The sequence below is a fragment of the Takifugu flavidus genome, chromosome 8 (genome assembly GCF_003711565.1).
Source record: "Takifugu flavidus isolate HTHZ2018 chromosome 8, ASM371156v2, whole genome shotgun sequence".
NCBI classification, from domain to species: domain Eukaryota; kingdom Metazoa; phylum Chordata; class Actinopteri; order Tetraodontiformes; family Tetraodontidae; genus Takifugu; species Takifugu flavidus.
The window spans coordinates 2,859,273-2,886,311 of record NC_079527.1 but is presented as its reverse complement, the minus strand read 5'-3'; the positions used below and the strand labels follow the sequence as shown (position 1 = coordinate 2,886,311).

General features: G+C 42.2%; 1 protein-coding gene and 1 long non-coding RNA gene across 4 annotated transcripts; one reads left to right on the top strand and one right to left on the bottom strand.

Moving 5' to 3' along the window:
• Window positions 1–423: 423 nt before the first annotated feature.
• Window positions 424–22,330, bottom strand: trim33 (tripartite motif containing 33). Of its 3 annotated transcripts, XM_057039999.1 has the most exons (21): window positions 21,756–22,330; window positions 17,588–17,706; window positions 16,706–16,859; window positions 16,253–16,385; window positions 15,282–15,398; window positions 14,860–14,974; window positions 13,376–13,522; window positions 12,346–12,463; window positions 11,396–11,679; window positions 11,033–11,227; window positions 10,243–10,299; window positions 9,768–9,968; window positions 9,519–9,648; window positions 9,160–9,223; window positions 8,691–8,838; window positions 7,829–8,223; window positions 7,580–7,691; window positions 7,073–7,147; window positions 6,333–6,485; window positions 3,281–3,331; window positions 424–1,582 (listed from the first exon to the last, which is right to left on the bottom strand). In XM_057039999.1, exons 1-21 carry the CDS (start codon window positions 22,300–22,302, stop codon window positions 1,361–1,363), a joined length of 3,537 nt encoding a protein of 1,178 aa, XP_056895979.1. In that variant the 5' UTR covers window positions 22,303–22,330; the 3' UTR covers window positions 424–1,360. The 3 variants fall into 3 exon arrangements, with proteins under 3 accessions (XP_056895979.1, XP_056895980.1, XP_056895981.1); XM_057040000.1 differs by lacking the exon at window positions 3,281–3,331; XM_057040001.1 differs by lacking the exon at window positions 10,243–10,299.
• LOC130529606 (uncharacterized) lies at window positions 22,325–25,071 on the top strand. The gene is made up of 2 exons (XR_008951623.1): window positions 22,325–24,573; window positions 24,604–25,071. It is a non-coding gene; the product is annotated as an uncharacterized LOC130529606 (long non-coding RNA).
• Window positions 25,072–27,039: the final 1,968 nt, after the last annotated feature.

Here is a 27,039-nt window from a genome sequence, read left to right as displayed (position 1 = left end):
GAGTCGCTGCTCCTCCGCGTTGAGAGGAGCCAGATGGGGTGGCTTGGGCATCTAGTCAGGATGCCCCCTGGACGCCTCCCTGGTGAGGTGTTCAGGGCATGTCCCTCCGGTAAGAGACCCCCGGGGAGACCCAGGACACGTTGGAGAGACTATGTCTCTCGACTGGCCTGGGAACGCCTGGGGATCCCTCCGGATGAGCTAGAGGAAGTAGCTGGGGAGAGGGAAGTCTGGGATTCTCTCCTTAGGCTGCTGCCCCCGCGACCCGACCCCGGATAAGCGGCAGAGAATGGATGGATGGATGGATGGATGGATTAATTTAACAGCCAGAGCCGAGTTATCCCGTCTGTCCTTCAAAGATGGGGACACAGAAAAACAGCGGTCCTGTTCTCCCATATGTCTCAATGAAACGTTTCATTGCACTGATTTACTACATAAAGCTTTTATTATATTTTAATAAAAATACACTCAGGACTAAAATGAAAAATAAACCATATAAGTTAGTTTTGTTTTGTTTTTTTACTTAAAATGTGGTCTGGTTTATAATACTTTAAAAAAAGAAAGTTTATGAGTTGACGGGGACACGTCTCCGGAGTGTCTTGTAGTGTGCAGGTGACTGAGAGGACTCCTTCATTTCTGTCAGCAGGCCTGTGTTGATCCCGCACGTCTGTTGACACTCAGGCTCGCAGACGATCCAAACTGAACACTTTTTTCCAAGCATAGACAAATATGTGAACGCTGTTTTCAACACATGTACAATTATCAAACCGTAACACATTTTTCCCTCTGTGTAAACTGTACAGGACTACTCTTACAATCATAAATCTACTCCTCACCACAACATTTCTTAGATGCAGTTTAAGAACAGGTTTTATTGATCACACACCTGAACATCTATACTGTAGAATTACCTTCAGCTGGGTAGACTCTTATTTACATAATTCTTCCACAAAGAGATACAAATACTTGATAGATTTTGTCAAAGAAGAGCTATAAATACACTGGAGATAGAATTCGGCATTTTTCTGAAAGCAAGTCACGAATGTCCAGATTAAAACTGCAGTACAGAAAATAAGACTAAGTAACGCAAATCAAGTCCAAAGTTGCCCAGGTGACCTTTCATAGCGCCGTGTCCGTGTTGTCACGTGGGAATGCAGCTTATCATATTTTCGGTCCTCAATGCTTCTGAGAAAAGACAAATGTTGAAATGGTCGACAGTTCTTCTGTCAAAGGCAAAGATGAGAGCAACCAGCAAGTTTGTTCAGGAAATCACCCTCCTCCATTATTGCCACCAAAGGAGGAGGGGCGTGAGATGAGAGAAAGACAGTTCATCGCTTCCCTTTGTTTTCCGTGAGGCTTGTTTTCACTTGATGTGCATAAGTTTTTCTTCTGTTTTTAAGCGTTTGCGTCTGGGCTGTATGAACTCTTCTTCGGAGTCGTCCGTGTCCTCTTCCTTTTCTTTTGTGTTGGGAGTCTCCTCCATTTCAGCCACCTCGGGGAATTCCTCTCCGGGGAAGATCTGCTGCAGCTTCTCTTCGAAGTATATGCCGACTGCTTGCCCGAACACCGCCATCTCTGATCCCGCCTGTGGGAGGAGAGGAGCAGGAATGTGGAGATGACAGGAGGGAGGTGGGATGGATGGGTTGAAGCAGGAAGAGAAAGAAATTGAGATCAATTAGACAGAGTTAATACTGGCTGTGCTTGGTTAAACCTTCAGCAGAGACATCCTGCCACCCCATCCCACTGCGGCTCAATGAGGCATGCCTGACATTTAGAGCGAAATCAACACACCCTACATCAAAAACAAGCCCAGAATTTAAAAAGCCTAAGTGTGCCTATGTATGTAAATGTGTGTGTGTGTTCACTGCATGGTCACATGTGCTTTGCCGTTCATCTGATTAAAGGCCTGTTTACACGACAATGAAAATAGCCGAAAACGGCTTTTGCATTTGCGCCATTCGTTTACACGAGAACGGTGCCCGGAGTGCCTGAATCTGGTTCCAGAAACCAGGTTCCAGAGCCAGAACTCTGAAAACACTGTCGTTTGTCTGTGTGAACGGGGAGCACCGTATTCAGTGACGCTCGGTGCGAGTGCATCACTCCTTCAGCGCATCGCCAACTACTGGACTGGCGAGCGCTTTCAGCCAGAATCGTGGATCCCTGGGAATCTGCATCGGTCTGACACCGTCTCCGTTTGAACACAGAGAGCTTTTGGAAAGGCAAAGGAAAACCTTTCCCCTTTGTGGTGACAACGTTGTCGTGTAAACGTGGCCTAGGCTGTGGTGGTAATAAAGGTGACTTCACCAAAGCTCTCAGACATCCACACAATAAGACACAATAGGGAAGTGATGGGAACTTGACAAATGTGTCATCTCAAAGTCACAGAATAGACATTAAACATGCACCACTTTAGTTAAAGCTGTTTAAAACGCTCTTACTACGGTCCTAATGTTGACTTAATGAAAGCATTTAACTCCAGCATTGACTTTGGTCTCTTTGAACAACAGAATTTTATAAATGATACACACAAATAATAGTGCAAGTGATTTAAATCCAACAGCATCACGCACTCTGAGGAGTTAACAGCACCTGACGTAAAAGGACTTAAAGTAGATACAATTTCATGGAAAAGCAGCATTTAGTGATGCTTTGAAATCAGCACATTTATCTGTGGAAACAGTTCACTCACACCGGGATCTGAGATTGCAGGATTAAAACACAACAGCCGTGCACACAGTGAATAACGCTTAAACTGAAAAAGAAGTGAATGCGGTTATACAGGAAAGGAAAAAACCCCGCAGTAGGTTTGAGTCTATGAAAACATCTCAATATTGTCATCGTCATTCAGACTTGTGACTCTACTGGATTTCCCTCCTCTCAGACCACCTTTCTGTAAATGTCCAAAAGACCGTCTCATCAAGGTAGCTCTAGAAAAACCTGCAATTAACCGGACAGCAGAAACGTAAGGAAAATGATGTTGAGACAGAGGACAAACCCTGATACAGAGCTTTGCTTGGTTCCATACCGACCTTGAAACATACTTCCATCTACACGGACAGATAATCACATTGTGAAATTAGAGCTACTGTAACAGTCAGTTAAAAACAAGGTGTCAAACACTGCAGACAGACAAACATCCTTATCACCAATTATAAGACTGAAGGAATATAATAAGCAGTCAAAGCAAGTGTAACGCTCGTGTGTCTGTCAGTCTAACTCTGTAAGACATAAAGAGCCTCAGTGGAAGGGACAGGACATCTGTGCTCTGTTAGAAGCATCTTACCTGAGTATTTAGCTTTTTCTCCTCATCATAAACCTGGATTATTCGAGACATCTAAAAAGGGGCAATAACAGTAGTGAAGCAGCGGGGAGAAGAGAAGAGTTGACAGCACAGACAGGTAAAAAAATAACAGATGAGGAATCTGTTAACAGCTGACTGTGCTCAGGCCTGCCAGGTGTGGATCAGCCGCTCCATGGTGCACAAATTAACAGCAAGTCAAGGCCGCGCTCCATCTCAAGGATGTAGAGCCAAATCTCACAAGTGCATGGACAAATTAACTTCAATGTTAGCTCCAAGTAAAAGCTGTCACTTGACAATCACAAGGAAAAAACAGTCCCTAATTTAACAGTCACAACTCTAATTAGACTTAAGAAGGATCAGCTTAATGAGGAGCTAACAGCAAAACTACAAGGTGGTGAGAACATGATTAAAGACTATAATCTGTTTCATTTAATGGACTTAAATAAAGGTTGTTTTTTTTATTTTTAACATTTTATAATATATTTAGTAGTTAACAATGGATTATTTTGTATAGATTACAAAAAAATGATCCCTTTCTCATCCCTCTCTCTCAAGGTTATTCATTGTTACTATGGAATGGTGGTATCACGCACATCATTTTATGTATTAAAAATTATTTTAAATGCACAGATACTGTGGTTAGCTGTCATTTGGTGTTACCAAGTCAATTATTTAATCAAATGGCAACCAAATCATAGAACAAACTGTATGCTCAGCACTTTCTCTGTGATCCGTTTTAACATTTGCAATAGCACATACGATACCTCCATAGGGCACATTCACCTCATATATGCAGAACTGTGACCATCTGTCACTCTCACAGTACAATTACTGCGAGTATTAATGCTGCCATTTGAATTTTTTGCTATTCTCTATATAATGTTATGTGATGTAATGTTGTATAACGTCTAATTTATATTCCGTCTCTTAATGGCGAACATACTCATTTACAACTGTGCATCGTGTACATTGTGTGCTGCCCTCTGTACCTTCTGCTGCTTTAACACAGGAAATTTCCCTGCTCAATCAATAAAGGTTTAGCTCATCTCTTATCAGTCTGCCAGCAGAGGTCACAGGTAAATACAAAATAAGCACTTGACTCTTCAGCTCACTGGTGTCAGACCAAAACAGAAAAGGTTTAAAATCCCATTAAGAGACACACAAGGTTTTACTTTCATGTCTTAAATGCTTTTACCACGGATCGAAGATTTTTAGCTGAATTATCATTTGCGCCAAATCCATCACTGGAGCTTTCTATGGGCAACGCCTGAACGTTCTCGTTGTAACTACCACCCAGTTGCAATCTTATAGACACTAACATGAAAAATAGATACCAATATCAATAAATGTTCACCAGCTTGCTTACATATTTTCATGTAATTGTCAGCTTGTTCATTCGAACACATCAGTTTATCCCTGGCTGCTATCAGAAGGGTTTTATCAGATCACAATTCATCCTCAAGCTTTTACCACTTTCATTTGTATCCTGGCTGTCTTTTTAAAGTACTGTTATGTGGCCTTGGCCAATCAAATAACTTTATGTTGGTTTTTAGTGGTGTCTGTATCTGGCGTGTGATGAAGTCCATTAGTTTCTGACCAACTGTGTTAATCTTTTAGTCTTCACAACAGGTTTTTCCTATTCTGTATTGATTTGCGGTTTGATATTATTGTCAAGATCTTCTCAATTCATGTTGAGCTGACTGCACCTTCATCCCAGATCCAGCGTGCAGACATATCTAAATATGTTTTTATCCTAACGGACTCATAATATATTCAGTTTAAATATATTGCAATTGATGTTATTTAAATAAAAGCCTCATTAAAGGTAAAAAGAGTTTGATTACTTATTTCTAGTCATGTATTTGGGTGCCACATCACCTGAAAATTAATTTCTAACTAAAGGTTCTCTAACAATCTTGCAGGATTGCTCTCGCACCATCCATCTCAAGTGAGGTCCTTGCTTGCTGTTAATTTCATACCATGCATAGCGATGTTTTTCCTGGAATAGCCACAGACTTTACGGTCAGTATAGACCAAAGACATTGTTTACCCCTTGAAGAAGCTGCCTGTGGTATCGGAAGGTACAATACAAAAAGAATGTGCACCATGTGAAAAATGAAACGAGTGAACACAATTTACAATCAAAAGCATTGTGTCTTTAAGTGACATTTATCATTGTAATGCAGAAATATCAGGTTTCAGAAACTCTGAGGAAGTAGCCAGCAGGAAGAGGGCACAGTGTCACCTGTACTTCCTTCAGCAGGCAGTATTAGTAGTCAGGTAGTCAGAATTACATTATTGGCATGCTTTAAGCTGAAAGCATCACTTACCACTATTTTAGCGCAATGCTGTGTATTCATAAAAGGTTAGACTTATTGGTTTGCCTCATCCGACCCTATTTATCAAAATCATACTTTAATAATAAAGATTTTTGTTTTTACTTTCAAAGCTACATCAGAGTCTTGCAGTGGGTACCTGCTGGAAAGCTGTGAAGAGTCAAATGTCAGGCTAGGTGATGGGTGAGGAAAAGATTTTTCTATTTCAAAATAAAACTAAATGGAAAAAGGCCCATTTTCTTCCATATATATCATCATAACCAAGATGCAATGTCTTAAAACATCTTAATTTCTCAAAAAATCTTAATTTTGGTGGTTAATTATTTCAAATCAACAGAAATGTCCAAAGAGGCGCTTTTCTGCTGTGGTGGGCAGGTAATAGATACAGGCTTATATATGATATATGAAGCCTGACTCTGAAAATGTGCAAGTTAAAATGAAGCACTTTGATGAGAGTAACCGTACTGTAGTCACTCTATGATAGGTCAGAGGTGGGATCATGGTTTAAAATACTAACAGCTGGTGCAGATTTCCAAAACCGGACCTGTGCAGGACTCTTTGTGCTAAACTAGCTTTAAAATGGCCAAATAGCATTTGAACAGACAATACAGTCTGGCATGTTTTGTCAGTCTAACCTTTGTCAGTAAACACAAGCAGAAACTATGCTTTGAAGCAGGATTCAGACTCATGCTACTCACCTCGTTGTATTTTGCACAGTTTTTGATGATTAAGCGCATATCAGACACAAACTCCTGGGTGGATTTATAATACTGTGAACTTTGCAACTGTAGCCTCTTCTTCACCTTCTTCAGGTCCATGGGCTTCTTGATAATCTTGTAGTAGTTTGGGACCTGATGAACAAATAATGGGGTGACCAATGGGGTTCAATCCAACTTTATGTAAAACAAGTCAATTTGGGGGGGAAAAAAAGGATCTAAAACAAAAGTATGGATGCGTACAGGATCAATACACATGTTCCGGACATGTCTGAGACTGGGCTTTCCCTTTCATGTGGGGAAAAAACTGCTGCTAAACACCTCCAACATTGTCACTGGATTTACCACATCAAGTGGGAGATGATCAGATACATATTTAAGGGGGTCTACTAGGAAATTTTAGATTATTTGGTAGCATTCCTAATGTTTGTTTACATGGAGGCAGGTAATACATTACTATAAACATGCATTTATGTCTGGCATTGTGAATTCTGAGATTTTAAACTCTGTATTTTATACCATTAACAGTGTACGTCTGGTATTTGGGGAAACTGGGTGGGGGGTGAACAGGAGGAGGAGGAGAGAAAATCTCTGTTCTACTGGACTGATGATAAACTGTAAATTAAATTGTAAAAACTGAATTTTTCACTTAAAATTTAGAATGAAATAAAACGTGGCAACTTGCCCCCCCAAAAAGAATCACGGTATTGTGAACTACTTACTGAACTGGGAACAGGTTTCCTGAATCCCACGCTGAGCTCATGACAGAAAACATAAAGCAGCAGCCGTTCGCATCTCTGCCAACAGAAAGCAAATACAATTATCCGTCTCATACCGAGACATGGAGACACCTTTGAGTGGAACTATTTTCAGCTGTCTAATTTCAGTCTCGAAACCTCCAACAATCCACATAAATTGTAAATATCCTCTGTGTGGCCTCACAGTTCAGAATCCAGTTCAAACAAGCATAATTAGGTTATTCCCCTTTAATGCCCCCCCTGCTGTAGATGTAGGTTATCTGAATGGTCTACTGCTCAAGGGCAATGCCCACTGAATGAACAGGCAAATCTGCTCACTAATTACAACCCAGATGGTAGAATCCTACAATGGTTAACATTGGTTACTGCAAACGCCACAGAGATTTCAGGAGACAGGAATTCCATGTTTTCATGGGTTTCAATTATTTTGGCATGCACTTAGAACAATGTAAAAAGAAAATCTGTACTAACCCTCTGGTCCTCAGGACTCAGACTCTGCTCTGTACTGGTTTTCCTGCTCTCCTCGCAGTACTTGATCTCAGGAGTCTCAAGGCTACGGCAGAACGTGCAGAGAAATTCTCCCCTAAGATGAGAGATTCATTCATTCATTAAACCTTTTTTCTTAAACTGGATGATCAAATGTTGCGAAAATCAGGAGCTAGACATTTAGATTATAGGTATGCCTTCTGCTGTTGAAGCAGTTAGGTTTAGGAAACTTACTTTGGAAAGATTTTAATGGTAGGTACGTGGCATTTCATGTGGAACACCTTGGGACAGCGGTCACAGCACAATAGATCCCCCCCATTGATACAGACAGCACACCAGTCTTCATTGGGGTCATCGTCTTTCCCAGCACAGTTTTCTCTTTCCCCTTCTCCTTTGGTTTCTGTCCCCATTTGTAAGTTTCCATTAATCAGAGTCTTGGCCGTGCCGCTGCTGTTCTCAGAGCATGTGCTAGCAGTGGTAGAAGAGCTGGCAGCAGTGGAGTCATTTGTATTAGCACATGGAGCCTCGGGCTGATGCTCCGTTTTGATGGTTTCCCCTGAAGCCTTGGCATCGTGGCCTGGAGATACAATTCCGACTACAGGATGGGGGCTGTTTTCTGGACTGCTCATCTAAAATATTTTTTTTTAAAAAGCACACACAAACGCATAAGTCCTCCACTCAAGTCAACTATAACTTCAGTTACTTCACAAAAAAACTACCTTGACTGTACATTTACTATGCTGCGTTGTTTCAGGGGATCCACAAGTACCGATTGATGAAAAATAGAAATTGGGGAAATAATCTATGGCATTAAAAACAGGTTGTTCCACAGAATGCGGAACAACATGGTCAAGAGGTTTTGATTGGCGTCATTGACGGCACGTAGGAAAGGTTTTTCCGTGCATTTTCCAATGACAGGGTTGACCTGGTTAACCTCAGCAGATAAAAATGCCATAGACAACAAAGTAATAACGTGGTGTCTGTTCATTTGGCAGAGCAATAATATCAAATAATGAACTATTGAGTAGCTCTAAAAACTTGTGTTTCATAAATACGGTAATAAAATCTATTGCTTTGATGGCGGTCAGGATCCTACCATGCAGGCACTACGAGAATCTGCGCTCCGTTCTGTCTTCAGAGAAGTTGGACAGCTGTAGTTGTCTTCTGTACCGGGCTCCTGCTTAACCTTCACCTGCTCCACTGCAGCACTACTTGATGCATTAACTCTACCTGCAGAGCTACAACTTATAATACACACAGACACAAAGAAAGAACAATAAACCACAAAGAACATTTAATTGCATCCATTTAAGTCCTATAACAAGATATACCGCTTTTACACTGGAATTTGCATGTCGATGGGGGTTTTTGTTTAACATGGATTGACCCACATTTCAGCATTTTCAGACACCGGCGTCCCTTCACTGACCTCTTTCACGTATGGGTATGAATCATATATTTGATCAAATGTGCATTTTGATGCACTGTGATGCTATATTTATGAACCCTGATCAACCTCAAGCATCCCAACCATTCTATTAAAATTAAGTGATATATTTTCTTACCTGCCTCTGCTGCCTGTACTAGACGTGCTAGAAGGCCTTGCTGGTGTTTGTGCATTTGATGGACCTAAAGAAAAAATACATTGGTAATGTTATGAAGCATTAGTGAGTAAATCCAGACAGTCTCCCTTCTCTGAAGAGGAATATTTATACTACATTTAGTAAGCACAGTATATTATAGTGTAGCTCCATAACAGTGACACGATGGTGTGAGTCAAAAATAATAGATTTTATGTTAGGGGCTATTATATTTTATTTCTTTTCCTCACATAAATTCAACAACATGCCGCTATCTTGTTATATATCAGTGAAATGGTGGTGTTAATGCAGTCGAGCGTCTGTTTTCCAAAATATGTGTTTACCTGAAGATCCAGACTGTGTCGACAGCCCAGGTGAGGAGTTGATGTCAAGGGGGACAAAAGGCTGCTGTGTGCTGGCTGTGATGTAGCGCGACAGAAGATTTGAAAAGCTGCTTGTACCCGCATCTTCCAACTGGTGACGCAAAAACATGTGGAAGAGTTATAGCAGAGTGTCCCTCGAACATCGCAAATGATCTTTGCAAACTCTCATACTCGTATACAGAAGACAAACGTATATTTAATGCTGCGCACCTGAATGGGTGGAATGTCAGGGAGGCAGGGCAGGTTCTCGGGATTGGTCACGGAGGGGATGAGCTCGATTGGACTGATAATGGGGCTGGCTGGGCTGCGGTGAGCATGAGCGCCAGCCATACTGGCGCTAGTAGGACTTGTAGGGTTGGCGTTATGTAGGGATGCCACTGGGAAGGGACCTGCGTGCCCTGGATTGGAATGCTGCACAGAAAGAGAGTAAATGGTGGATGGTTGAATAAATATAAAGAACAATTGTTGGCAGGAAGTATGGACAAATAATTAGAGGGGGGAAAAAACTATTTCAAAAAACAAAAAACAAAGAAAATGTGAATGTGCAGGATCAATCGACTAATTGCGTTCTATCAACTAATCAACCAAGTTGCTAAAACAACATGGTTGCATGTTCATGCATTTGGAAACCAACACATGCTGCACAAGACACAAAAATGACAAAGTAAGAAAAAAGGTGCCAAACCCCTGATTGCAGTAAGAAACGAAACCTTTGGTGGCTCATCTCAGATTCTATAGACATCTGGACACAAAGAAAGGGTGCTAGATATAGTGGTGGTATCTTATACGTTCTCCTATAGGTATGCAGGAAAGGTGTAGGTTCATACTATAGACATAATTAATCAGAAACTGGTAATTAATCACTTTTGCATGTGACTAAAGCAGACAAGAAAAAGTCACAAGAAACATTTTCATCCCTGCATGATACGTTATTTTTCCACATGTCCTATGATAAATTCATATTTTGGCTTTAGAATTATACAGTGAATACCGGTAGTTTAAAAAAAGTAAGCCGTCACTCGTATGAGCAACATTACAATATGAAATAGTTCCTTATTTCAATATTATGTTACAAAGCAAAAGCCTAAACTCACAAGTAATGTTCCAACAAAGTACTGCCATAATCACAGAAATGATTTCTAAAAACATTCCAACACATTTATTGATGTACAGAGGTAAACACAAAAAAAGTCTTTCTATGTTTTCTATATATAGTCCCAGAGCATAGCATCATGTCCCAATCCAGGGATCATTTTTAATTATACTAATTAATTACCACCAATCATAATAATCATAATAACTGAGGAATTCTGTCACCTCTATCTGCTACTATGAATCATCTCATTTATCTTGTGTTATGGTTACAATACCAACGTTTAAGGTAATGGGTTATGTTCCGTCTAATTATCCTTTAGGAACTGCATTTGCGGTGTGTGACACACACATACATGTTGTTGACCATTACTAGTACTAACCGGTCTCTGCAATTGAGGCTGCATCATGGGGGGATACGGCTGCCCATTAAGTCTCGGCTGTGCTGTGGGTAATCTACCCTGCTGGGAACCAGGTAGCCGCATGTGATGAGGTGATGGGTACATGCCAGGTCCAGGCCCACCATTCATACCTACAGGTCCTCTTTGTGGCTGCGGCATACTGATGAGCCTTGGTGGCTGGTGAATAAATAATTGGGATGTAACAGACAGTATATGTGTGCATAAATGTATTACTTTCCTAATCTACAAATACGTAAAAGATACTGACATTTCCAAACTGGTAGATAAAATGTTGCAATGGATATGAAGTAACGATGACACCTTTTTAAGTGAAAGTTTGTGTACCTGCTGCTGGACCATGGCTGGGCCAGGCTGCCTGGGGTGATGCTGGGACAACTGGGAGGCGATGCGCATCTGCTGCTGGATCTGCTGCTGGTGCTGTTGTTGGTGGTGATGTTGACGTTTCTGGGCATATGCTGCCTGCTGCATGTGCTGCAGCCGGAGCTGCGCCAGGTTTATCTGTCCTGGGTGTCTGCCAGGGTGGCTTTGGCTTGGTGAAATGGGTGATCCACCTACCATCACATCAGGTGGTTGTACAGGAGGCGGGGGCTTTTCAACGACCAAGTTACCTGCAGTAATGAAAGTTGAGTAAAGAGAAGAAGGCATTTTGAGTATGAGGAAGATGCCTCACTCTGGGGTTAGCTGTCGTAAATTACCGTATTTCCCAGACTATAAGTCCCACTTTTTTTCCCATAGGTTGGCTTGTCCTGCAACTTATACTCTGGAGTGACTTATACATGAAAAAATATATAAATATTCAGATAGTATATGCCTGTGTGTGCGTCGTTTTGCACCAATAAATACCTCTGGGTCTTGATGAGAACTAAGAGCACTAAAATAGCTGTATGTTTCTGCAGAGGTTTTGGCATTTTTAGAAAAAAGTAATTAAAGTGGTGCATGTCCACATCTTTGAGGATGGCCAGAAAAATGTAAAACCATGTCCAATAACAAACCAAATTAATTCTGGCAAATATTTACTTATTTTTATGCAATAAGCTGATGTGCTTAGTTTGGATAAATACCAAAGTTCAAAAACTTTATCACAGTCAAACTGAGTTTGTGCGTCAGCAATTTCATTTGTGTTTATCGTCTTCTTGACCGCTTTATCCCTTTCAGGGTCACGGGGAGGGTGCACATAGGGGCAAAGGCAGGGTACACCCCTGGATGAGTTGCCTCAAAATTGTTCAATAAACAATTGCAAACATTTTTGAGATTTTAAATTTGAAGTGCCTCACCTAGATTGGAAACATTTTTGGCCCAGAATGTTGGATCACAGTAGAAGTGCACAACGCCATTGGCCTGAGGCACCGGCTCCAACCTGGCCTTGAAAAGCTTGTGAAGCTGGTACAAAATCTTGAGGAAAAACAGACAAAAAACGCAAGTATACTTATAACAATATCACAGTATAGAACCTCAGTATTTACTGCCAATTAGGTGCATTTTCATGGCTGATTTTACACGTGTCTACAATAATGAAAACAACACTATGAGAAGATATATAAGCCAAGAAACAGTATACTTTAAAAAGTGATTTATGTAGAAACAATTATATGAGATCAAAAAACAACAGAGTAACCTAACTGTAAGTGCGCTTACATGCACACAACGCAAGCGAAGTCAGTTGTAGCTTGATTACCAGTATATAAAATCATGTGAACGTCTTAGTTTGACTTTAATCTGACCAGTCCAGTTGTTGCCAGACTACCACTCCCACAGACAGCTCGGTGGTGAGTCAAGTTATGAGAGCATGTGGACAGTGGGCTGGCCCATGCGATCTGCACGTGCACTACATTTTGATTATGGTTCGCTGACCTGGAAGCAAAAGCTTCACAAACAACAAATGGTAATAACAAAGTATGGCAAAGCATTATTGGAAGGACACAGAGACCACTGCCTTGCTTAAGTATCTGAGAGAACTCAATATTTTAAAGTTTATAGACGGGCAAAAACACAAAATGGGGATTTATTTTAAAAAGTTGCAGAGTGACTGACAGTATATTCCCGAGCCCGCTGCACTCTAGTTTCCCGTGTGCACCACCACTAATCCAGCCACTGCAAACTGCTTTGTAGACAGAAAGTCCGATAAATTATCCAGGTCACTCAAGCAACAAGTGTAGTCTGATTTTGAGGCACAATTCAAAGCCGGATCATGTCTATTGTGAGTGAATACACAAAGCTTGTAACTGACTGTGTAATTGGACTGATCACTGTAAAGTCAGGTTTGTTTACAACATGATTGAAATGTGGTGCATGTGATAGACTTACCAGCCTCTTACTGTAGAGCAGTGCTGTGCTACTTCCATTTGTGATGGCCCAGTTACAGAAAGTGAGCACATGGTGAATTTGTTGCGCGAGCTGGGCGGTATCCTTGTGCTGAGCCATGAGCTTCAAACCGCGCTCTTTGGTCACACTCTGTACACAAAAATGTAAATGGTTCTGGTTTAAGAAAGTGATTTAGGAAAAGGGATCATTTGCGGGTGATCCACCCTGGGATTCAGTTTTAAAGCGGACATATTTTTATTGTGTAACTCTAAGTCAATCACACTTTCAGGATACCAATTCTTTCCTGTTAAACAGCAATAATGGATTTTTTTTCACCTGCTGTGGTGAAAATGGGACAAACAGCAGGTGATGGGTGAGTCCATTAGCAAGACAACACCTATTAAGAAATGGATTTTCAGGTGGCCACAGATCAATTCCCTCTCGAAGTTTTCTGACTAATCCTTTGCTTTCAAATTATTGCTGGTAGCATTAGGTGATATCTAGAGCCCATAAGATGCTCAGAGTTCAGCTCCAGAATGACCATACATGCAGAAACCAAAAACGTTTATTGTCTCACAGGGACAAGAACCCGGAGGAGATACCAGGAGACAGGTCCACAGGACAGCAGCAGAGAAACTATTTGCTCCTTTGTGGAAAAACATGAGAAGAAATGCCAGAGCCCTATAAAATGACCTCTTGCAGATCACTCATGAAAATGCTTCTGCATTAACCATCAGAAACTGACTCCGTGGTGGTGGCGCAAGGGCCTGATATCCTCCAGTAGAGCCTTGCACCACAGAAGTGAAGCCAGATTGAAATTTGCCATCGAACACCAACAAGCCTGTTGGCACTCTGTTCTCATCAAAGATAAAGGAATATTTATAATGTGCATGTGCCTGATGTGAGACTCTGGAGACACGGTGGAGAACATGTTGATGTCATTTGGCTGCTCCATATCTTAGCCAGCATTGACCTGCTATTTGGTACCAGGATGAGATCCTCAGAACCACTTTCACAGCATCTGTTTATGCAATGGGCCCATGGTTCCTTCCATTACATAACAACGTTTAACCTCATCTGGCTAGAGAATGTGCGCAGCTCATGGGTGAAGGCGTTGCTGCTTATTGCTGGCCTGAATAGACCTAAACCCAACTGTGCATCTTTAGGACATGATGTAATGTTATAGAGATCCACCAAAGTGTCACACCCAAGACGGTCCTGAAGCTGACTGATTCCCTAATCCAGGCCTGGGAGGAGACACCCCAGGAAACCATCTGTCAACCCATCATTAGCGTGCTCAGACACAGTAGAGAGTGTGTAGAGGTGCGACTAAACTACAAGAGGGAATTCACAGAAGCTGGGATAGCCTGATCAAAATATTAGCAGTGTACTGAGGATCGATTCAGAATCAGTCTCAAAATCGTAATGCTTAAAAAAAATAAAATAAAATCAGCCCTTAAAATGGAAATTCATTAATATTCTCTCACCTCCAACTGCTGCAGTAAGGCCTTTCCTTTCTTGTTGATCTCATTAATTAGAGTAAATATTGCAACTTTAATGTCATGTTCCACCTTTTTATTTATCTCATTCAGCTCTTTCAACCTGGATGAGAAGAGAATTAGGAAGACACATGTCAAAAAGTACTGTTGACAGCAGAAGCATAAATATGCAGCACTGATGGTGCTGTTCTCCTCTCCATCAGATCATATGATGGCAGACTGACCATTCAAGAAAGTCGCTTTCACGCCTAATACATGGTGAGGGTCTGAGTAGCACCAGCTATGTTAATAACTAATTCATATGTGACTACACCATAAGAAAGTGCAAATGTACAGTATAGTACTTTGGTATAATCATTTTAGAATTTAAAACCATCATTTAAAAGTATCCAGATGTTGAAGATATTTACCGATTTTGCACCTGGGAGACACTAAAATGAACGTAGTTCTTCTTTTCCTGTAATTTGGCCACAGTAGTTTCAATAATGCCTTTGTGATTCTGGAATGCCTCTTCTAGAAACTGGTACCTAGGAGAGCATGGATGAAATAATGAAAAAAAAAAAAAAATAACAACAGCAAAATGACCTGTTTGTCAATAACATTTGGAACATCACTTGTTGATTTTGCCATTTTAGTAAGATTTCAGCTGTTGTTTTGGGGAAAAAAAGCCAATATAGACCAGTTTGGACTAAAGGTTGGAGTCGTAAATTAGTTAATAGAATAAAATTTGCAGTTACACAATCATTATAAGGGTGGCTTCATTATTTAACATGTAGGGACGTAGGGACTGACAGATGGACGGACAGCCAGCCAACCAGATATGTCTCAATACATCTCCCGTTTCACCCAGCGGTAGCAAGTTACTACTGTTAAACCAACTAGGCTTTAGAGAATCAGAATGTTTTTGACTGGTCACGCCCCAGCAATAAACCTCAATGATATCTAGAGGAATCTCAAGTTTGGGCAGAGACAAGTTCAAACATAAACACCACAAATATATTAGAAACACATTTAAGAGGATGAGACATGTCTAAATTGCTTTGGTTGTTTAAAGCAAAAACAATCTGGTCTCATTGGTTTAAATGCATGTTTAACATCATCGTCACATACAATAATTTTGTTTCCCAATTTGTCTGTGCAGCAGAACATCTTTGGAGACCGATAAAGCAGTGATCTTTAACCTATGCAACGGGAGGATCTGGGAAAGGTTTCGAAATGATGGTGACATCTTTGATTGGATAGGTGAATTGAGGCATTCAGGCCAATCATAAAAATTGAAAACTGTGAAATATCGCGCGATCCGAAAGTGTGAAATATCGTCCGATTCGATAGAGCCGATCCATCCGGCGAAAAGCCTGTTTACGACATCATTGTTAACAACCTGTGCTCTTTGTGCTCCAACAGCTGACAGTCTCTACAGGTCAGCGTGTCACAGGTTTCACAGAAAAGCTTCAGTGGCTCCTGCTTGTGAATGGGACAGAAAACAGGTCGCTGCCCTGATGCACCAACAGATTCTAGACACAAGAGAAAAGTATGTTTAGTGGTTGAGGAGAAACACTGCAGCGGCAAACTGATCATATTAACAAAAAATAGAGACTGCTACACTACCAAATTGGCAATGTCTGGTTGGAGTTTCAGGATATACAGTATATAGAGTCCAACGTATCCCCTCAGCAATACAATTCTGCCCTAGTGTTACCATAGCAACAGCCCACCAGCAGCAGCACTACTATTATCAAATTCGCTGTGCCTCGACTTGTGTTTTCCCGGTAAAAATCTGGTCATTTTAACTTCTGTATGAGACATTCCCCATGACGGGGGTCAATCATCTCACCAGGGGCAGCATTTGCATCCTCCTTCGTGTGGATCTTGTGGTCCTTCGTGATTTTCACCCTCTGGTGGGCCTCCACGCAGGTCTTGCACAACCATTCTCCACACTCCACACAAAACCCTATGGTTCCTGCATTGTCTTCACAACTTGTGCAGACCTTGCAGAGATCAAAAACATTTCAATAAATCATCCTGCAAACAGTATTGATGTGATTATGTTGGATGGAGCACAGAAAACAGGTAAAGACATTTTTTGCTGCTTAAAATAATACTAACATATTTAAGGCAATCGCCAGCCACAATCATGGTAAATCTTTTTTTATGTTTAAGAAGAAGTCCTAACAATTTTTGCATTGTTGCAAGGAAAGATGGAATTCTTCCCCCACTTTCATTCTCAAAAACCCTGTAGGACAGGTACACACTTTTTTAAAAATATTCCTGACAAGACACGCCTGTAAAACCTCCTGGCCTTCAACCAAGAGTGCAACTTTCTGTTTCTAAAATAAATGATCCGTATATAAGGGTGTCTGTTATCACAGGTGACATTTCTGAATTCATGAAGCCCGTAATCGACATTCTGATCAGTTGTCTACCTTATCTAGGCTCAAAAATAGCAAATCTATTTAAAATGTGTTGAGGACGATTCAAGTGAAACCTGCATTATCATAATATCAGTATTATAGTATTAACCCAGTATTTTACTAGGCTAATCAAAACAGGTCCATATCTAAACAGACCTGAACTAAAGCAAAAATGTTTCATCTTTGTTCAATTCAAGAATTAAACATTAAAACAACCTGACAGTCAAGCTGAAACCTGAAAAAAACGGAATTAAAGCAAGATGAAAGTTGATATTCTTGTATGCTAGCCAAACGCTCTGGGGTACCTGTGCAGCTTTTTCATCAGATGTGCTGGTGGCTTCTGTGGTATCTTTCACAAAGTAGTTGTCAATAATGTCAGTCTGTTTGTAGTCCTGGTGGCAAATCGTACAGCGCATTACATTTACTAGGAGGAAGAAAAAGAAAGATAGAGACATTATGGAAGAGATTAAGACAAACATAACATAATGACGCCCAGATCACATTTTTTTCGCCCCAGAGTACAAGTGGTTTGATTCTGAGTACCTGCCGAAAACAAAAGCCCAACCGATACTTTGGCAACGCGGCAAAAAAACAAATCCAAGTTTTCCCTGATGAGTTTTTAATCATTATTATTGGAACAATGAACAGGCCTATGCATCACTATTGAGCCATACTTATAACACCACCTCGAGTGACAGGAAGTTAACCTGATTGAAGTACTTGTACTCTTGGAAAAAAAACACGCAGTGAAGTAGCAGTAATTCAATTGTTTTGGAATGGCCACTGAAACAGCAGACATTTTAACGGTGGAAATGTCAAAGGTGCGTGCAAGCTCCCCACGCAATTCAATCAAAACAACGCTATCGAAACAATGTTTGTCATGTTGGAGACACATTTTTCCTTTCAACCACGTAAAATCCCCATCTTGCAGACATTGTTGTAGCACTGATTTGTGCTCCACTTTCAAATATTTCAAAAATTGCTCTCCGGATCATGCCGAATTTTCAAATGCAGTTTCCTAGCTTACCAACCACCAGCTCTCAGCTCAGCTCATTGCCACCTACATTCCCTGAACGGTACACCCACTCATAGAAGTATACTGTACTAGAAGCCTCATTACCATTCAACGTGCACCAAACGCTTCATGACAGGAGTAGCACTAGCCAGAGTTTTTCTATGTGCCCACTCTCCGCGAATATGTAGTATTTACAACTGGTACACACGGACAACGTAAAGTTGTTCTGTTCCCTTAAAATTTAGGCGAACGACTTGGATATCCAATCATTTCATTGAATTGGAGAAATCCCTACTTTCTACTGATGGCACGACTTTGATTTGTTCTTTATTGCTGGTTTGCTGAAATAATAAAATAATCATGAAGTGAAAAAGTGTATTCCAGCACAGTAATACTGAATGGTGGAGTAAGATTTAGAATGATCACTAATAGTCACTCATCTAGTCATTAAACTCCAGACCAAGTTCATCATGTTCAGGATGGATAGAGATGGAAATATTTTTAAATCAACAAATCAACTTATTTAAAATGTCCTTATTTATGCTCCCATATGTGCATATATGTGAAAGCAGTGAGCAAAGAGACCGAACTGAATAATTAAAGTACGGTAGTAAAAAAATATGGTAAATGCGTTATTAAAAATTCCGGTAACAAAGGGATAGGTAATACCTCGGGAGATCTAGTCTTCCAAGATTTAATTTTGTCTTTCTTAATAGGTCTAATAAAGGAAGTCAATCAAATCAACAAACAATGGAGACTATTCTGTTTAACTGCTGCTTGCTTCCTTAATGGAATTAGTTCAATTTTTGTGATTATCAAAACCCCAATGTAAGCACTAAAGCAGATTACGCTGCCTTTGGAAAAAAAATAAGTATAATACTGTGCATGAGAGCAGATATATCATTCAATTAGCACAGTAATATGTCACATCTCCAATGGGGTAAAACCAGTGTGAACCAGTTTGAGCCAGACTAGGCCAGCTTGAGCAGCACACAGCCGGTTTGTGTGAGCTCAAGCTGCACAAGCCCCAAGCGATTGAGAGCAGCTGAGCTGGAACCGCACTGAGGACAGCGCACAACCCATAATTCACACAACAGATGTGCCACTTGAGCAGCATACGTATTTACACCTATAGCTGCTCTACTGCAAATAAACACAATCGTGGGGTGAAGATTAAATCAACTCAGCCAATAAAAATGGGAAAACTAGATCCAAGGGGACGTAATTGGATGAGCACCATTACATGTCAACAACAGTCTGTTTATTGGCAGGAACATGGTCGTCACAAAGTACGTTTAGAGCTCACTTAAGAGCGTTGCAAGTTCATTGATTCATATAAAGTAACAATCTTATGATGTAATATTGTAGGCATAATAGTCCACCATATTTTTCCTAATTGCACAATTCAAATTACTTTTAATTAGAGAAATCAACATCAACAAGAAATAGCAAATTATACATAAAAAGCGAGAGAGGCTCTTTTTTTAAATAAATACATTTTTAGAGTGATGGAGAACTCAATTATCATTTAGTGCTGTAATGAATGTGCACTGATATTAAGGTGTGGCAAGCACTGATTGCATTTTTATAAATTCCAAAATCAGACTGATTCATATTAAGCATGCCGTTGATGGTGCAGAACCCCACCTATCAAATGGACATGCTATTATGCCAGATGTCTACCAGATATTGAAGCGACATTTAAAGTAATTTGTCCCCTCTCTCCCTCCCGATGGTCGTGTCTCCAATGCAGGGTGGAACCTCTCAGCGACGTCACCAGTTTTGACTGTAATTTTATCCAGGCTATCCACCAAAAGTAAAAAAAAACAACAAATAGAACAATGGGGAAGGTGGTAAAGAGAATGTTTCCTATAGGTCTGTGAAGTGTGCAGTTACAGAGTTTTTGTTCCAACCTAATGCTGTAAGCTGCATTTGTACACACCAGTGTGTTAATAAATATTAAGTAAACAGCACGTGTTGTGTTAAGGTACTTATTAAATACAAAACAACACAGGAAGTCGCTGTGTTTCTGGTTAATGTGTATATGCCAGCGAATGCTATGAAGGAGCGATATCTCATAGGCTAATGCTCCTCTTCGGCTGGGCTCCATATTACATCGCGCTCTAGGTACAGCCAATTGGCGCCGAGTAAACCTCAAGCCCCGCCCGGGATCTTTTCGGGCCCAATTCAAGTATCCCTACCCTGGAGCAGGGACTCATTTAGGCCCGATAAAGGTTTCTGTAACTGGCCATTTGTGGAAGGTTCCTGCAGTGGAGACTTGCACCGACAGCCCCAACCCTGTAAAATTACCCAGGGGTTCCTACAGTGGAAACATGCCTGTAGTAGGTTTGGTGGCTGGTACTGAATATTCGTGTGTGGCCCTGTGTGTGTAGGATGAATCTGGTCAGCATCTAATATACTTCCCACTGTGTCCTCGAAAATGTCAACTTTGAGAAACAGTCAAACCTGGGGAAAGTGGCTTTGTGGGGTTATAATAATTTAAGAAGTGTGATTTTGGTCTGTTTGACCTCATAAAGGCAGACAAGAATGCTGCATGATAAGATCAGCTTTCTTAAATGATTTTGTCCCGAGGTCATGTTGTGGTTGTGGAGCGTGCGCACATGCTTTACCTAGTCGAACTCCAATTAAATACATACATCCCGAAGTTAGGTGGACTAATGTGTTTACATGCACTTCAGTTGTCGCTAAAGTAGGTTTGAGGCAAGTGGAGGATAAGCACCTTTTTGAGTCTATTTAGAATCATTGAAAAGTAAACAGTTTTAAATAAAGTTTAAAAAAAAAGAGCATATTCCACAGATAAAGTAAAGTGGGCCCCCGGGGCCTCAGACCAGACTCCTTTGCACTGTGATGGGTCAGAACCAACCGCTACACCTCTGGATTGGGCTTTACCAGCAAATGTATCTCATCTGGTTTGAATCTGGAAAAAAACTCGATTTGAGTATTCACTTCCGTCATTTTGTGGTTTTAAATCTCACCCTACTTTTAACTCTTATACACGCGTCACCTTTAACCTTACTGTGTATAAAATCCCAAAAGTGCCCCCCTCTGAGACGCAATTAAAGGGGGTGGTGGGACACATTTTTAAGGACCCCATTTGTGCCTAAGTCTTCAATTAAACCACAGGTCCCAACAATCATTTAGTTAGATTAAACATATAGCAAAACCAAGTAGGAATTGACAAATATGTGCGACAGCTACACTACGACTCAGGAACCATCGCCGATCCAACATCATGACCCATAATGGCAGCACTCCTTTGTTTATGACACCTGTTTACGGTGAAAGAAGGTGTAAACAGGTTACCCGATTGTTGGTAAATATTAGTGTCTAACAAGGTTAGTGGATTGGTTTGTCAAAATCGAGTAGTAGTTTCTGGAGGACCGTTCCTGAAATGCAGGCGGCCGTGGAGCCGCTGATGGACCGACAGAAGAACTCACCGATGTGTGTATCAGGTTGTCCGTGTGCTCCTTGCACCTGGACGCTTATTTGCCTCTCTGGTTGCGGGATGCATTTGAGGCAAAACGAATGTAGACAGGGCAGAAGTTTTGGTTCACAGTCTCGGCTCTGCAGACTTTGTTTACACACGGCGCACACATCCAGCAGATTAATGGGAGCGGATGCCGGTGTAGCTGTGGGCGCCGCGGGAGGAGAGGACGTGCCAGTGCTGTGTCCACTAACGGGAGCATCTCCAGCGGATTCAGCGTTGGTGTTGCTGTTGGATCCAGCAGGGCTGGCCGTGTTGCTCGTACTGTTGGCTCCCACTCCCGCGCCAGCCGATCCGCCGCTAGCGTCCCCTGCGTCGCTGGAGGGTGTCGGTGCCTGGGTAATATTAGGCTCGCTTTCCTCGCCACTCGTGGTGTTTCCTTCTATGACTATGACCGCATTTTCGTCATTTGTCTCTGCTTGCTCGTTATCTTGCGCTGAAGGCACTGGTTCCGAATTACTGGACGTTTCCATGTCCTCCCCGTCTTTGTTAGCCGCCATCTTCCTTCCTCTTTGAACCGCTGTTCGACGTCCTGCGTCATCCAAAGCGCGTTCACGTGATCTTACGTCATGACGCAAGGCTTCTTTTTTTTTAAAGGTCTCATGTTATGAAAGACACGCTGTTCTGTCTCTGGTGTGCACAATCTATATAAATATGTTATTGTAGCGTCATTTTTCGAAGTATCTGATTTGTGTAATTTTGTAATAGTTATGCATCTTGTCAAAAAACACCTGCTTGTCATCAGAGGTGCATCTACTTTAACAACTCTTGTTTGACTCTTAGAAGGTGCGTCTCCATGTAATCTCCAAAGTAATTTTTAATGCACCCGACTCTTGCTTCTGCTTTCATTGATACCAAGCACCTTTAATGTTTTCTTATCTTTTTCAAATAAAACCTAAAGAACACCGCCAATAAAAACAAGATTATGAGAGGACTGGGCATATAAGGGGAGATACAATAACTTTGTGACACCAGTAAAAAAGGTTTTTTGTTTTGATTATGCCATAATAATCCACCACTAGAGATAAATTAGATAAGGCTACGTGAACAAAAAGAGGCATGAGCACTCAGACCCATGTTTTAAGGTGTAAGGAACAAAAAGCATTAATTTTTGGTACTGACGTGGAATTTTAGCCCGTCTTCATGATAAGAAAAATCGCTGAGTCCAATTGAGCACAAAAGTTGAAAAGAATTAAGTCCAAAACTATTCCTATAGACAGCAATGGTGCAGCAGAGGAAAAACATGAGCATCCCCAAGGGAGTACCAAAGGAAGTACTGAAACTAAAGCTTTGTGTCTCATCTTTTATACCTTAAAACATGGTGTGAGGGTCTATTCCTACCGGAGCACCACGGATGGTGACGGACACATTCAAACCTCCTTTGTGGTGGCCAGATTAAGGGTGGCTGCCAAAAAACTCCAGAGCATGCCATGCTTAGGGCTCAGTGCAGCACTCACAGGCACCCAGCTTCCTAAACTTGTACGGAGGCACTAGTATGGCTGCCAGGACTGCCAGCTCTGGCGTGCCAAGCCGAGTGTACCCAAGATGGCGGAACTTCCTCCCCCAGGCCGTGCATTTACAAGCTGCCATTATACTCCACTGTAGTGGTTTGTTTTGGCCCATTCAGCGTGAAGCTCAACCGCAGAACCGAGAAGCGGTGGGAAATATTGTTCAAATGCCTGACCACCAGGTGCATTCACCTTGAGCTGTTGCACCTGGCGGCAGGTCTCGATATGGATGCCTTCCTGCTGTCCCGATTCATCACCAGGTATGGCACACCATTCAAAATCCTGTGTGACAATGGCACCAACTTTGTTAGGGAAGAATGGGAACTGAGAGAAGCCTTCAAGGGCATGGCACATGAGCTGCAGTACCAGCTGGCGAGGAAGAAGATTTCCTTCTGATTCATTCCCCGTGCACACAACATTTTGGTGGAGCCTGGGAATGGGAGGTACAAACCGTGAAGAGAGCACTCGGGGTTATCCTCCGAGAGCAAACGGTACTGGAAGCAGTGCTGAGCGCCATCCTCACCCTAGTCGAAGGGATAGTGAACCCCAAACCATCTCTGCAGATGCTGCCGATCTTAACCTGGTCCCACCGCAAGTCTTGCTCATGGGGTTTTACGACTCAAGTCATATACAACCCCAACTGCGATCTGGTGACCCGACGGTGGAGACACAGTCAGGTGATAGGTGACATCTTCTGGATGACCTTCATTCGACGTTAACTATCAGGCCTTCAAGGCTGGTCTAAATGGCAGGCCGGTGAGAACCAGCCTTCTCCAGGCCAGATGGTTCCGATAGTCGAACAGCAGCTTCCATATCACCTCTCGCCAATGGGCAGGATAATTGTCATGACAAGACCTATATTCAAACTGCCGCCAGGCTAATCCAGTTGATCATGATCAGCTTCACAGGGGATCAACCGCCAGGCTTTCCTTTGGAGGGCAAATGTCAAGACAGACATCCGGGAGCAGCTGTATGAAAGCCCTACCGGCTGAAGTCCACTGACGCTGATCTGAGGTTAAGATAAATGGACAATGGATTATTTTTGTCGAACCTCATGGGTCGGATAAAGTCGCTTGTGCTGGGGTTCTGGGTTGTGTCTGGATTTGTCCAGCAGGGGGTGGTGTGGGGCACAACTGGTGGCAGCTGGCACTGCAGGCAGGTGCACCTGTAGGCAATTTACATCTTGCCGCCTATTTAAGCAGGTTGTGCCTGCCTGTCTGTCAGGGTGTCTGTTCGTCTTCCTTCATTGTGTGGAGGGTGTTTGTTCAGGTTCCCTTGTCGCATGTTGGTGAGATTTGGCTTCCCTCGTCGTGTGTTGGTGTTCTGCCTTTCTGGAGGGCCGCTCCTGTTCCCGAGTTTCCTGTTGCCTGGAGGGCCGCTCCTGTTCCCGAGTTTCCTGTTGCCTGGAGGGCCACTCCTGTTCCCGAGTTTCCTGTTTCCATGAGGGCTGCTCCTGTTCCCGAGTTTCCTGTTTCCTGGAGGGCCGCTCCTGTACTCGAGTTTCCTGTTTCCCGGAGGTCCGCTCCTGTTCTCGAGTTTCCTGTTTCCCGGAGGGCCGCTCCTGTTCCCGAGTTTCCTGTTTCCCGGAGGGCCGCTCCTGTACTCGAGTTTCCTGTTTCCGGAGGGCCGCTCCTGTTCCCGAGTTTCCTGTTTCCTGGAGGGCCGCTTCTGTTCCCTGGTGCTCGGCAGTCCTGGAGGGCTGCCCTCATGTTCCTTATGTTGCTCCATCCCCCCTGTAAATAAAACCTTTAGACCATTTTACCACTGTGTCCTGGCCTGGGTTCGGGTTCTGTTCAACCCCCACCCGTAACAGCTTGCCTGATCAGCACAGGTAGCAGTGCACAAGGAATTCAACATAAAAGTCATTATGATAAACAAAACATACGATAAATTCAGTGGCAAGGATCGCACCAGTAAGCCTGAACTACTTAAAAGAGGCTACACTGGCATGTTTTCACAAATGTGTCTACAACCGGGGAAGCTGTAACACAGGCTAACCACATTTGCGAGGCTGTGTCGCAGTCTCAATGCATAATAAGCGAACCTGGCATCTATGGTCAGTGTCACAACAGATGGAGCACCAGCAACGGTCAGGGGGTAGGACAGGTGCCGTGTCACTGCTGTCTGAGAAGGTGGTCAACAACGGAGGCGAGAAACTTGTCAGATACCACTCTATGATACGCCTAGAAGCCCTCCCTGCTCAGATACTTGAAACATGTCATGGACATGGTTGTGAAGGCCATTAACTTTCTCCAGTCCAGAGGTCTGGATCATCAGAATTTAAGACTTTTTTGGCACAGTCAGAGGTGTCATATACTTTACTGTCAGATGGCTGAGCAGAGGTGCCACACTGAAACATTTTTTTCCACTTGAGAAAAGAAATTAAAATGTTTGTGGAATTAAAAAGACAATATGTGACTGAGTTAAGTGACAGTAATGGTGCTGTGACCTGGCCTCCCTTGCTGTCATGAAAAATTGTCTTTGAGTTCTGAAGAAGCTCTGAGGCCATGGAAAGCTCATTTCCACACTATTTGACAGTATCAAAGCTTTCCAATAGACCCCTGCTGGGACAGCTCAGAAAGAGAGGTCTCACTCATGTTCCTGCAGTTGTTGCTAGGTGACACAGACACAGATGGGAGAGAAGTTTTACATCACCCGTGTTCAGAAAAGAACCATGGCCTCTTATGAAAACTCGAGAGGAATTCGGACACCGCTTCTCCCAATCTCAGGAAGCATGAGAAGGCATTCAACCTTTGCCAAAATCCATTCACATGTGGGACAGAGGAAGAGCCTGCAGATATGCAGTTTGAGTTCATCAACCTGCAGGAAAGCTCAGAGGCCAGAGCAGCACATCATGATAAGAATCTCTACAGAGGACTTTCCCCCTCCACATTCGCTGCACCTCACCAGCGTGCTGTCAGAACGGCATCTGACCTTCATCACCATGGCCGTTAACAAATCCAAGCAGAGATCCAGGATGACAGATGCCCATCTACATGCTGTCCTTTGTATCTCAACGTCGGAGATGGAGCCGGACATCCGAGGAATTGTGGCCAAGCAAAAACAGCCGTACAAATCCCATTGCAATTAAAAATAGCATCTATTGACCAAGTAACTAAATAATCAGTGTGACTTCATGACAAGCCTTTTAATGACAGGCAATGATAGCTATGAATGATGATAATGACAACTTGTTTGGTAAGCTATTTTAAGTTTCTTTGTCTCTCGCTCTTCTCTCCCCATTCTCTCTCTCTCTCTTTCTGTTCCTTTCAGGTTTTCCTGTGGTGCTTTGGTAGCTGGAATTGAACCTGAATTAGGCCAAAGCTGCTAAGAAGCAACGCATAGACTGTTCTAAATTAGTTTACCTCTGTTAATGTCTGTTATATTTTCCCAAAGAGTCAGGGACATAAAGCTAAATTAAAGAAACTTTACAGACTACATGGAGGAGTAAGGTAACTCTAACTCTATATTAGAGTTACTACATGGAGACATGTTTTCAGAGTTAACCAATAATTTTGTGTATGTACTTCCGACAATAAGCAAGCATTTTCTACTCAATGTATGGCTGTTACACAGATACATAAATCTGATACTTCAAGCTGGGGAGGCACGACAGAATACTCCCTGGGATGCTCATGTTTTTCCTCCACTGTACCGTCACTGTCTTTAGGAATAAAAATTTTGGACCTCATTTTTTTACTCCTGTGTTCATTTGGATTCAGCACATTT